At 38.2% G+C, this 14239-nt stretch overlaps 1 protein-coding gene across 1 annotated transcript in view; it reads left to right on the forward strand.

Moving 5' to 3' along the window:
- The window catches only part of LOC122658644 (exocyst complex component SEC3A-like), a 39856-nt gene that overhangs the window by 13487 nt on the left and 12130 nt on the right, over nucleotides 1–14239 (forward strand). The window contains exons 11-19 of the mRNA XM_043853687.1: nucleotides 2508–2636; nucleotides 2757–2837; nucleotides 2944–3018; nucleotides 3513–3686; nucleotides 3781–3931; nucleotides 4055–4119; nucleotides 4897–5067; nucleotides 5168–5247; nucleotides 10830–10911. Of these exons, the coding sequence (XP_043709622.1) occupies nucleotides 2508–2636; nucleotides 2757–2837; nucleotides 2944–3018; nucleotides 3513–3686; nucleotides 3781–3931; nucleotides 4055–4119; nucleotides 4897–5067; nucleotides 5168–5247; nucleotides 10830–10911 (1008 nt within the window). The remainder of the gene's footprint in view (nucleotides 1–2507; nucleotides 2637–2756; nucleotides 2838–2943; nucleotides 3019–3512; nucleotides 3687–3780; nucleotides 3932–4054; nucleotides 4120–4896; nucleotides 5068–5167; nucleotides 5248–10829; nucleotides 10912–14239) is intronic.

Here is a 14239-nt window from a genome sequence, read left to right on the forward strand (position 1 = left end):
GAGGGGTGGCTTTTGGGAGACCAGAAGAGTAAATCAATTTGGGACCAAAGATATTGTGGAGGACCCCTAAAGGGTGCCAAGGGTCAAGCCAAAGAGAGGTGGCGGAACCATCAACAATAGAGATTGAGATACTGCGGAGGGCGAGGGGACAGAGTAAGAGAATCTTACGCCATATCCAAGAGGAGTCAGATGGGATAGAGACTGTCTAGATGGAGTCCGTCTTGAGGAGGTGGGAGTAAACCCAATTGACCCAGATGGAATCCTAACGGGAGAAGATTTTCCAAATAAGCTTGAGAATGCCCGCAGTATTGGAGTCATGAATGCGACAAATGCCGAGACCTCCCTCAGATTTGAGGAGACAGATGGACTTCCAGCTGGTAGGGTGGAGGAATTTAGAGGTGTCAGTCCCTTTCCAGAGGAAAGCGCAGAAGATGCGCTCCATAGCCTTGATGGTGGCTTTAGGGATACTGAAGATACCACTCCAATAGGTATCGGAAGCTTGAAGGACCGAACGAATGCACTCAAGTCTACCAACATAGGATAGGATTTTGCCTTTCCAAAGCTGAAGACGCTTACGGATGTTATCTAGCTTGGGAGTGCAGTGATGGCTAGACAGCCTGACAGGAATTATGAGGAGGCCTAGATATTTAACTGGAAGAGATCCGATAAAGAAGCTAGTCAGACGCAGGAGAGTCTCTTTGTCTGAGCCTGGGATGTCAGAGAGAGATTTTGGATTTGAGGAGATTGATGTGGAGACCCGAGAGAGATTCAAAGAGACAGAGGGAATCCATGATGGCAGAGATAGAGGATGGGGAGACCTTTGAGAAAATCATTAGGTCATCTGCAAAGGCCAGATGGGTGAGGTTGATAGGCTTGCATTTGGGGATACGGGAGATGATATGGAGGTCAGTTTTGAATTGGAGGCTCCTAGAGAGGACCTCCAAAGCTAGGGAGAAAAGAAAGGGGGAGAGAGGGCAGCCTTGGCGGATGCTGACTTTAGAGTGAAAAAACCTGGCAGGGGAGCCATTGACAAGAATAGAGGAGGAGGGGGAAGAGATACATGCATAAATCCAACGAACAAAAGCCTTGGGGGGGGGGGGGGGGGAGCCCATTTGGGAGAGCACATCACAAATGAAGTCCCAGTGGAGAGAGTCAAAAGCTTTGTGAAGATCAATTTTCATAAGAAACCATGGAACGAGGTCTCGCCAAGATCTCCGAGATATCTCAGTTTTTTGAAGGTCTGAGACGAGATAGAGGACGAGTTAAGGAAACAACATCGATTCGAGATCTCGGTATTAACCCGGTATTTTACATTAATTGTATGCTTTCTAATACTAAATTATGTGTAGAATAGGGCCTATTAGTACGTCGTAGCCTACCAACCTAGGGTCCAAAGTCAAACTCCTATTTGGACTTTGATATTTCAAATCTGATAGTGCCATTGTGCTTAAATGGCCCAAATAGGCTGTTGACCAAGTTTCATGATCTAACTAGGTCAAAAACCCACCGAAACCTGGCTTCGAGTTTAAAACAAAAAAAAAAAGCACCAACTCAATGAGATCTCGGCCCAACTCGGTTTTCTGCCGAAACCAGGTCCGAAACCGAGACCTTGAACCATGCTTGAAACTTGACTAAATTCGGTACTAAAAGCCAAATAGGAATTCCATAAATGCAATGGGCCCAATCAAACCTAAATGTAACACCAAATAGCTCTAATGGTGATTTTCTCAGAATTACTAAATTTTTACTAAGGGAAATTGAAATAAATCTAGGGAAAAAATTCTTTGAGCTGACTGCGGAGGCTACACTAGCACCCTCTCTCTCTCTCTTTTCACATGAAATGACCTCTCTGCCTTTCATGTACGGAAGTGTTCCGTCACTCCTCATTGTTGCACTCACTATGCCGCTTGATAAGAGAGCCCTCTCCCATAAATTTAATATTGACAACTAAATAAAGATGAACATGCCTTCAATAGCAGCTCCCAGGGCCAGGTTCAATGGTAACCCTAAAGTGACTTGCTTGTTGGTGGGACTGATTAGGGCCTAGAAAAGAAATCCTGTTTCTCTTGTTTAATTTGGGTTTCATTAGGTCCATTTTTGCAGATTAGAAACTCATGCAGGACGCCCAAATAATTAATTTCGTAAACAATTGTTTAGCACTTCTTTCTTATTTTGCTAATTGATAAAGTACTGCCTATTTTCTGCAGTGGCTTGGCTGCTGTGTAGTTTTGATTCACGTGCGTATGAATGTGCAAACATTGTGGTTTACTTCTTGTGCCACTTAAAAAATTATTCCTTTATGGTCTGTTGCTCACTGATGAATTGGTGGTAATCTGTTGAGCCAAAAAATCTTGGGTTATTTGTGGATCTTGTCATGAATGTTCTAGAATTTCTTGATTAATCATCAGAAGTTGCTCTGGCATTTGATTGCCTCCTTGTTGCATTTTGTTTTTTGAATGATTCTTGTGAGGTATGGTCTTGTTAAATATGGGAGTGCATTCATTCAGGTTAGAGAGAAGCGTGCGGAGCTTGAAAAATTAAAAACAACATTTGTACGTAGAGCTTCTGAATTCTTGAGAAGCTACTTTGCTAGTTTGGTGGATTTTATGATAGGCGATAAGAGTTACTTCTCGCAGGTATATCATCCATTAAATGCTAAATAATTCCTAATAAATTATCAAAGTTTTTTCTGTTCTTTTTTTTTTAAAAAAAGTGGTGAAGTTTTGACTTCTGCTGATCTGCTTCGATGTGCGCAGCGTGGACAGTTAAAGAGGCCTGATCATGCTGACCTGCGGTACAAATGCAGGACATATGCACGCCTTCTGCAACATTTAAAGGTTTCACCTTATGACAGAGACTGTGATCTCATATAGAGTTCTGATATCCTTGGTTCATTCTCTTTCTGATTCTGTTTTTTTGGGTGGTTCTTTGAACTAATGCCAGAGCCTCGATAAAAATTGCTTGGGCCCATTGCGGAAAGCTTATTGTGGCTCCCTTAATTTGCTTCTTCGCCGGGAGGTTAGGGGACAATTTTCTGCCTTTTCAATGATCTTGAAGCCACTTCCTTATAAATAAATAAATAAATATATATATTTTAATTCTAACAAGCTATCGTCAGTTGAATTTTATAGTTTCGTTTAATGCAATTTGTCTGGATGGGGTCTTGTGATTTGTTTTATGCTGTGATATTAAAATTTATCAACATAATTTAATTGCCACTTTTGGAAAGTTCCTTCTCGTCTTACCATCATCTGGAGTGTATCAACCTTGAAAGTATATTCAGCCTACATTTGATAGTGCTTTCTCTTGACTCTGGTTCTCATTGATTCATGCCTTTCCAATTGCCCTTTATGGTTTGTCCTGTTGCTAAATTGCGAAATAAATGTCATGAACTACTTTCATTGTTATCTTGTACTTGAGATATCTGGTATTGATTTTAAGAATATTTGTTGTCTTGGAAAAATGCAGTTACATCAAATACCTTCTTGTTGACAGTCTTTGCTCATTTACAGGCCCGAGACTTTGCCAATGAGCTTCGTGCTAGCACAAAGGCATCAAGAAATCCAACAGTCTGGCTTGAAGCATCTGCAGGTTCCAATCAGACTGTGAACAATGCAGACACTTCCAATGTTTCTGATGCATATGCCAAGATGCTTACAATTTTTATACCCCTTCTTGTAGATGAGGTTATATTCCAGATTCTCTGCTTGTATTTTGAAAAATTCTCTCATATAGTGTGATGCTTGAGACATTGATCTGATACCTTTGCTCAAATGTCAGAGTTCATTCTTTGCACATTTCATGTGCTTTGAAGTTCCTGCACTTGTTCCACCTGGAGGTCCTGCCAATGGGAACAAAAATGGATCTAATGATGATGTAAATGTTGACGATTTGGGCATCATGGACATTGATGACAACGACAGCAAAGCTGGTAATTTTTCTCATGTGTTCTTCAGTAGGAACTCAGCAAAGTTAAAACTTTGCCATAGTGTTTGTATTTTAGTTTTAGTGAGTGAAACTACTTGATAAAGCTCTAACATGATTCACTTTGCAGGTAAAACTTCGGGGGAGCTGGGCACATTAAATGAATGTCTTCAGGACTTGCTTGATGGGATCCAAGTAATGTTTGCCTCATGGGCATGGAATCATATTTGCTGGAGAATTTATCCTCATTTAAAATTTTTTGTTTCTTGATTATGATTATCTATTGGTGATGGTGTAAATATATTTGTATTTTAAATAAAAAATGCTTTACTATTGGGTTGGTTTCCATTCATTGAGATGTGGGTATGTTACACATATGGATGAGGGCATACCCAGTGCACGAGGCTCCCACCACTGCAGGGCCTGGGGAGGGTCATAATGTACGCAGCCTTACCCTTGCTTGCGCAAAGAGGCTGTTTCCAGACTCAAACCTGTGACCACTTGGTCACAATGGAGCAACCTTGTGACTTTAAACCTCATCTACAATGGTGTAGACTCAAACCTCTTCTACACCATCCAAGAAAAAGTTGCCAAACCCCAAAAAGCCCCTTCCCACAGTGAAACAGTGAAGGATAACACCCCCCCCCCCCCCAAAAAAAAAAAAAAAAATGAAGAAAAGAAAAAGGAAAGCTGGTTTTGGGAAGCAAACAATGTTAAGATAGATATGGCATCTGATCTAGCTATGGCACAACCATCATTTACTTGTGATTCTGGTGGCCTGATGCTGCTACTTGGCTCTAAACTTCTTGTTGAACTTTTGTCTTGAAATTCAAACAAAAAGACCCCTTGTAAATGATTTGAACTTCTTATTGTTGTATAGTGGTCTGCAATATTAGGTGTCTCTAATGTTCTTTCAGGAGAGTTTTAGAAGTTTTAACTAGTGAAACATTTTCTGTTTCTATGCATTTTTAGGAAGATTTTTATGCTGTGGTGGACTGGGCATACAAGATTGATCCTCTACGCTGCATATCAATGCATGGAATTACAGAGCGTTATCTTTCTGGTCAGAAAGCTGATGCAGCAGGATTTGTACGCCTTTTGCTTGATGACCTAGAGTCAAGAATTTCAATGCAGTTCAGCCGGGTAAGCTTTGGCCTTTATGATAAATTATTACTTGGTTCTCTTCTAGACTTTCTTGATATAATGATTTCCACTATTGTATATAACAATTCTGTGTTTGCAGTTTGTTGATGAAGCTTGCCACCAGATTGAGAGGAATGAGCGTAATGTTAGGCAGATGGGTGTCTTATCTTACATTCCAAGGTAAATTGGATGTTCTGACTATGAGATGCATTTTGCACTAGATAGGAGTAGTAACTTTCATGATTTGTTTATTTTTTGGGTGTGTTTTGAGTCTTTTGACATGATTCTTTTATTATACATCTATGAAGTAGTGATGTAATCTGGTACGATACATGTTCTCTTAAACAAAATAGACCTGCTTTCCTTGTTCCTGACGTGCGTCATTAAGTAGCATATTGTTGAGGAAGTCTTGGATTCATATGGGTGCAACTTGGGCTACTCAACAGGAACTCTGCTGACAACTGCATCTTAAGATGTAGTTATTTTGTTGTTTCCTGACCTCAGGTTGGGTTTGGACTGAGATGTTGTGCAACTGCATCCAACTCAGGCTTGACTTGTTCTCTGTGACTCTGTCTGCTATGAAACATACATGCATGAAGTTAGATTCATTATTTCATGTGTGAGAGGATGTCTATTTGAGTCTTACAGTGTCACCCTGCATAAACTGAGTTTACCAAACTGACTTAGGTTTGGTCTATGAGTTTACGCTCACTCAGCCTTAGTTTTGAGTGCCTTGACTAATGTTTGGTTTGGGTCAAGTTATGGAACAACCATTCTATTCTTTGTGACTTTGTGTTGTGCTTGGGACATTCCTTAGTACAACTTTGCAGTGGATTGTGTCCCTACTTTCAGATTGGCAGATATGCAAATTATTTTGGACATTTTAATTGGTTCTCAGTTTCTATGAGAATCTTAAAAGGCCAAAATATTATGTGTGTAGGGCAATGACATGTGTCTTTGTGAATCCTAAATGTTCTGGGTTCAGAGATGCTACCCAATGAAAATTGGTCAGATGGTTGTTACTATCAAAAAGTAAGGATGATAATATTGTAGACAGAATGAGAGGTGAACTCTAAAACTTGAAAGGTAATTTGCTTAAAAGAGATTCTAGAAGTAGAGAAACAGTTCTGCCTATGGGTTCACTGGGAAAATTTAGACGTCCAAGAGTCCAAGAAGATCTTGGCTCTTAGGTTGGTAGGTAGGTTAACATTCTAGTTCGTTATGTATTCGATATATTAGATGTTATGATAAAATTTCCCCCTACACAGAAGGTCGGGACATGGTCATAGAGAGTCAAATGTAATTTTTTTTAACATCAAACTTTAGATTTTAGATAAAGTTCAGTTTTAGTGTATGATCTTTTGATATACAGTGTAAGAGCTTATCTGTAGATCTTTTGCAGTGTATTTCTATAGAAAAATGAAAGTTCTATGTATTTACTTGATGAGCTTAACCTTAGTTAGATGTTTGGGAATTTAAATTCAAGAATTTAGATGAACCCTCATCGGGCTTCATCAAAAGAACTTCAGTTACCCAGTGTAGGAGATGATTTGAGTGATGAAGCTTCTGTTGTCAGGTTTTCTTTTCCTCATTGGGCATCAAAGATCATATTGAAGTTAGAATTGCCGTCATTAGAAAATCCTATGTGTCCAAAATTGGAGGAAATTTCTTTTGAGTCTTGTCCGGGCAAATGGCATGCCTCTTGATCTTTTCAGACTGTAAAACTTGAATCTCTTATAATAAAAAAACAAAAATGAGCAAACCTATCATGGTTCCGGAGTTCAAAGTACTAAAAGAGAATAAGATGAAGAAGAATGCTTGGGAAGAGAATCACTTTTTTGTCAATGTTTTGTAGAATTACTTCAATACCCCCTATACTAACTTTAGAGCACCTAGGGAGGTAGAAGAGGAAAAATACAAGCTTATAACAAAGTATAGCCAAGTACCCATAATACCCTTGTTAAGGTGTGTCCTATAGGAGTCATGGACCCCTATTGGACCCGCTAATATGGTTCAAGGTATATGTGATAGGGAATTCTCACGATGGGAGGTCTGTTCCTATCTGAGTGAGGTTTAGTTGATTTTGGTTTGTGTATTGCTGCTTTAGGTAGTTTCCTTCTAGTAGTATGTTTCCTATTCTGTTTGTAACACTTTTAGTTTATTATAAATATAAATAAAGCTCATAGTCCAGTGATAGAACATACTCTCTAGTTCTATCGCTGAACTAATTCTCTCACCCTTCTTCTCTTTTCATTGTCTCTCTCTCATTATCTCTTCTCTATCTGCATCTGGTTTGCTGGTTACTGGGTTCTTTCACTTGTTACATGGTATCAGAGCTCTAGTAACCAGTCTCTATTGATTCTGGTTTTGAGAGAGTATTTTTTTCCCTGTTCATGGGTTGCAGTAACCGTAAGCTGTCTTATCTGTATTTCAGGTCCCAGATTTTGATAGAATGATAATAAACTGGGGGCCGTATTATCACTCATTGACTTTTCATGGAGTATGGGGATTATTGAAGCCAAGTTTACAACCTAGCGGCAGAATCTGCAGTTTTTTTTTTCAATCGCCTGTATTTATTCACTTCTGGCCAGTATCTTCATCTCATATTTGGCAGAGTTCTTCATTCTTCCAAGCAGCAAACTCGATCTCAGGTTACAGTTAACTCCTCCAAGTTATTTTTCCAGAATTGAAAGATGGCCATGCCATCTCAAACATCTTTCTCATAGCTTATCATATATTGGTGCTACTCCCAAATCAGCTCTAATATGATCATTCCTTACTTTTTCCTTTCTAGTTTTGGCGCACATCCATCTCAACATACTCATCTCAGCTACACTGAGTTTATCTATAAGATGTTCTAACTGTCCAACATTTCACACCATGCATCATAGCTGATCGTATGATTTCCTATAATAATTTCCTTTAATACGTCGATCATACAACATTCCAGATGCACCTCTCCACTTCATCCATCCTATTTTAATTCTCTGTGAATCATCATCCTCTATATCACCTTTTTTTTATTATTTAGGATTGATCCTAAATACCTAAAACAATCACTTTGTGAAATCTTCCTCTCATCAATTTTCATCACCTCATTATCCATCCTAATGTAACTAATGTTACACTCCATGTCTCCATATACTCCGTCTTTATTCTACTTATCTTAAAATCTTGTGATTCCAAGGTCAATCTCCATAGCTCCAACTTCGTTAATCCCTGCTTTTATCTCATCCACCAAAACAATAGCATCAGCAAAAAGCATACACTAAGGAACCTCATCTTGAATGTCTCTAGTTAAATCATCTATGATAAGCACAAAGAAATAAGGGGTTAAGCTGATACTTGATATAACCCAATTGAAATTGGGAATTCACTACCTTGATACCCCATAGTTTTTACCATGGTTTAAAGTATCGGTATCAGATATCGTATCGGTTGGGCGATTTTAAGAGACGTATCGTATCATATTGGAGATACGTATCGATCGGTGCGGAAACACATGAAAATGATCAAAATACACATGGAAATACACTTTTGGATACAAAAAACAATATCAACAAGCAATATATGTCACATATCATGCATATACACTAAGAATTGTGAATAATGTATAACCAGACAAGTGCAACACTTTGAAATTGTTATAGAAGATGAGATTTCTCACATGCAGAGTCACTCTATTGCCATGAAGAATGTCGGGGTGGATCAAACTCATGTTTGTAAGGGTCTTCAAGAATAAGAGCAACTAGGATGATGTTGTGTACTGATCAAACATAAGTACAATACTGACCCTTAAGGAAGCCATTTTCAGTTTTGGGTGAAAAATGGTGGATTTGAGTTCAAATCTTTGCAAATGTATACAAAGCATGCATCTAATAGTTAGTTGAACCTATTCTCCTTGAATCAAAGCAAAAAAAAAAAAAAAAAAAACCTAAAATGCAAGATTTGAAGCAAAAGATCAAATTTTTTTTTTTTTTTTTTGTTTGAAAAAAACCTACCTTTCTGTTAAAGTATTGAGTATGTCTTGTATTCCAAGGATTCGAGTGCGATGTGGATCCGACCCAACATATTTTCTGGCACCACCCGAAGGGAGAAAAACTATCGGCCCAACCCTTCGCGTCACGAACAAATCGCTTTTGGGGGGGGGTTCGGGGGTATAAAAATTTGGGGGTTTTGGTTAGTGGTTGGTGTAAAATGTGAAAAAAGGCATGTGTATCGATACTTATCGATACATTTAAAAATCCAAACAGATGATAATATTAGTACGTATCGAGTGTACCGATACGTATCGTATTGTATCGTATCGTATCGACACGTATCGATCGATATATATCGATACACTCGATACAATACATTTAAAAAAAAAAGAGATGTATCGGTCAGTGTCGTATCGATACCGACTGATAGTGATACATATCGGCCAATACGATACGACACGGACCGATACTATAATCCATGGTTCTTACACTAGTCACCACACCATTATACATATCTTTAATTATGTCCACATATTTACTTGAAACACAACTTCTAAAAAAAAAATCTTAATTTTTCCTAATTAAAATTATTTTTATTAAAAAATAATTAGTTAATTTAAAAAAAATAATTAAGGAATAACACAATAATAATCACTATCAGTTGAAAATATACCAACAATATTTCACCAATTTTTTTTTTATGATTTTTAAAACCAAATCAGCCTATTTTTTCTTAATTTTTTTGGATTTTTTATTTTGACTCCATGAAGTCATAGATAGGCCAACGGTGTCTAAAAATTGAAAGCCAACCAACGCATCTTTACCATATTTTTTGTAAAAATTAATTTTGGGAAAAAAATGGCTACCTTCAAATACAAATCTTGCACAAAATCTTCACCCAAATCCAACAAATGATCGATGTAGATGCATTGTACTACTCCAGAATGCTTTGATACGGGCAATTATTGAAGCAATTTGGCCAAAAATTCCAATTTTTTGGACTTCCCAATAGCTTTTGGTCGAAACCCCCCCTTCTTTCGACCATTTCAATTGAATTTGTGGATTATATATATGTAGGATTGCAATGTTTTGCCGAAATTTCGGTCAAAACGTGATAATCTTTCTGAGTCACATATAGTTTCATTTGGAGCCAGACCGAAACATTTCGTTGAAATTTCCGTTTTTCAACCAAAATTTTGAACCTTGGTTTGGTCTATGTATTGATCCTCCTTGAAACCTCTCTCTCTCTCTGCACCTCCTTTCTTTAGCAATGTATCCTGGTGTCTATGATTCTTTGCCAGTCCTTTGTAGTACCAGCAATCTCTCATTCCCCCTTTCCCCTTCCCTCTCTCCTCTGCAACTCCAGCAACAGTTATTTTTTCTCTGCTACTCCAGCCATTCTCTTCTCTGAAACTCTATCCTGCCACAACTCACAATTTCTCTCTTTATCTGCAATTCTCTGTGACTATTCATAGGGGTTCATAGTATTTCATGGGTTTAAGTTTTAACTGTTAAAGGATTCAAGTTTCAGTTTGATTTTTATGGTGTAGAGAAACCTTGACCTAATTACTGATAATTGTTTTAGTTTAGACTTGGTCATGTTGCCAGGTTAGGTTCTCTCTCATCATATGGTTGCAATCTCAAATGATTTGGGTTTTTCATATAGTTAGTTAAATATTTCAATATCTAGTTTCTTGAAGTGGTTGAAGTTATCTTCATATGTTTGTGTCTCAGACTCTCAGCTGTGCTAGTTTGTTTCAAAATTTCGCTGTTTCTGTGTAGATTTGCGACCCTTGCAACGCGTATGGAGCAGTATATCCAAGGGCAATCCAGGGATTTAGTTGATCAGGCTTACACAAAACTTGTAAGTAAGCCCATCATGTTCTTTGATATGTAGTTTGTTTCTTACTCTTCATGTCTTGTTCCCTCAGTTGAACTCAAAATGAGAATTGGGTCAGGATTAATGATGGATTGAATGTACAGTTTTAATTGGGTAATGTTGACAATTTTTGTGAGAGAAGTAGGAGTTACATCCCAAGTGAGTTGGCGGTGATACTATGTCAAGAGACTTTGGATGAGGGATCTGTAAAGTGTCTTGAGCTTTTGGAGTTCGGCTTTCTTGGGTCTCACCTAGAGATATGAGGTTTGTTTTCTCATCTTGGTCTGCAATCATCTGCACCCAGGGGGCATTCATATTGGAAGACTTCCTTTGCGATTGTGTGGGGAATTTGAAAGGGAAGGAGGACAATATTGGAAGATGAAGTCTGATCTTTTGCTGATATGTGGGGTAGTACAGAGGCTCTTCTTCTGGTTGGGCTTGTTTACCTTTGATAGCTTTTTTTTCATAGTGGAACACTTCCTTTGCGATTGTGTGGGGAATTTGAATGGGAAGGAGGACAATATTGGAAGATGAAGTCTGATCTTTTGCTGATATGTGGGGTAGTACAGAGGCTCTTCTTCTGGTTGGGCTTGTATACCTTTGATAGCTTTTTAGAGTGTTGATTGACATGTTCAGAGAATTGCTGGTCTGTCCTGATAGACAAGTATTTGTGTATAGTGGACTTCTCTCTCTCTCTAAACATCTTTGTAATGGCGATCGATCAATGTGTTTATTAATTTCATCAAATTCTCTTCTTCCAAATCACAAACTTTTAGAATGGGGGTTTACATGGTGAATCACAGCACAACCTATCTCAAGCTAGGTTTCAGGTTGGGTGCAGTCTGTGTTACATGGCCAATTATTGGTTTGTGTCAAACAAAGAGTGAATTTATCTAAGGATTTCCATCCCTTTTCTTGAATTTGTATGTCTTTTACCAATTCTCTGATGGATTGATGGACCTCCAAGTGATGGCTATAGGTTAGAGAAAGAGAGACTGCAGGGATGGAGAGAAGGGAGAAAACCCAATTTGTTGGGGGGGGGTGTGTGAAGAGAGGAGAGAGGAGTGAGAATAATCTCAACTCAATAACTACACTAATTCTATTCCATTCAATCAGTCCACATTGCCTCTGTCTATTCAGCTATCATCCTTTCTTTCACTGGCAGAGATCTGATCGCATTACCTCAGTCCCTAATGATGTGGTCAAAAGGATTGTTTCGCAAACTCTCTTGGCTGATGGCTCAGTGGCATGCCCTAATCATGATGATCTCATATATATATGTTTAGGCAACTTGTTTCCTCTCAAAATTCCTGATTGTTCTTCTAATGCAGGCCTGGTCCAAAAATTGGACTTCTTTTAGTACTTTTTTTTTTTTTGGATAGTTAGGCCCAAGGAGAGTTGAACTCATGACCTCTTATTTGTGAGGTGTTGGCCCTTGCCAACTGAGCAACCCCCTTGGGATTCTTTTAGTAGTACTTGGTTCTGGGCTTTTATTTTTAGTGTTTTTACTTGTAGTGGACCCAAGGTTTAAAGTATCGGTATCACGTATCGTATCGGTCGGGTGATTTTAAGAGACGTATCGTATTGTATTGTATTGTATTGTATCAGAGGTACATATTGATCGGTACAAATATGCATCAAAATGGTCAAGATACACATGGAAATACACTTTTGGAACAAAAAGCAATATAAATAAGCAATATATAACAATTATCATGTATAAATACTAAAATGGAGAATAATGTATAACCAAACAAGTGTATTAAATTGAAATTGTTATAAAAGATGAGATTCTTACATGTTGTAATAGTCTATAGTCATGAAGAGTGTTGGATGATGCAAATGATAATATTTTAGCACTCCTTGATTCGTTTTTGAGTGTTGATTGGAAGCTCCAAAAGTGTGAAAAACCAAGATTAAATGCAAGATTTCAGACTCTTGGTTGAGAGTTTTCCTTCATTTTCCCTCCAGAACAGCAGCTGTATCGAGTCTGTGAGTGAAAAAGGCTTTTCTTATGGAATGTATCGACCGTATTGATGGTATTGGTATGTATCGGCCGATACAGATCAATCGATACGATACGTATCAATGCACCCATGAACCCATTTATCGATCATATCGTATCAGCCCATATCGGCCAATACAATTCGATACAATATATTAAAAAAAAGAGACGTATCGGTCTGTATCATATTGATACCGACCGATACCGCTACGTATTGGTCTGTATCATATTGATACCGACCGATACTGCTACGGATCAGCCGATACGATACAGTATGGACCGATACACAGCGGCCGACACGATATGGTACGGACCAATACTTTAAACCTTGGATAAGACCCAAAATAAATCCCATGATTAGATTGATCTCCATTTTCCTGAAATCCAGAAAATTTTGGAAACCGTATGCCATTTAATGTCTTCAAACTGGGTCCCACAACTTGGATAAACCTTATCTAAGTAAACTACTAACAAAATAAAAATAATACCTCCCCTATACGTCTAACCATTGGGCCCACAAACAAATTCAAAACTAATCTACTTCTAAATAAAAATTGTAGCAATATCAAAACTAATAAACCAACAGTAATATAAAGAAGAAGAGAAAGAGAGGAGGAAGACGATGGAATAGAAAGAAAAGACTGCTATTAGAAAACAGAATCGGTGAGTCTTAGCTCACCTCTTAACCACAAATATATAAGTTGTTTACAACCATAAATCAGACTAGGAATAGGAAACTAAAATAGAAACAAATAAGGAAACCTAGGAACCTAATCCTAGCTAGAACAACCTCTAGACACTCATGATGTGTACATTACACATATGTACCCCCCACGGTACACATGTGTCATGTACCCCTTACATAATAAACCGATAACTTTAACACTCCCCCTCAAGTTGAAGCATACAAATCTCCATGTTCAACTTGACACAATTCTTCTGAAAAGTAGGCCCAAACAAAGGTTTAGTAAACATATCACCAAGCTGATTAATAGAGGAGTAACAATCAGCTTCTTCATGACTGCATCCTGCATGAAATAACAGTCAACTTCAATGCGCTTGGTCCTCTCATGGAACACGGGATTGCTAGCAATATAGATGGCAGTTTGGTTATAACAGTACATCTTCATAGGGTGAGGAACAAGAAATCCCATTTCTTGAAGAAGAGAAAGCAACCACATCAATTCAGTAGCAGTGTGAGCCATGGCCCGATACTTTGCTTCTTACTATGCCATGTAACTAGATTACCATTGACAAAGTGCGAAAACCTGTAGTAGATTTCCTGTCACCATCTGCACCAGCCCAGTC

This window comes from Telopea speciosissima, chromosome 4, assembly GCF_018873765.1.
Source record: "Telopea speciosissima isolate NSW1024214 ecotype Mountain lineage chromosome 4, Tspe_v1, whole genome shotgun sequence".
NCBI lineage: Eukaryota > Viridiplantae > Streptophyta > Magnoliopsida > Proteales > Proteaceae > Telopea > Telopea speciosissima.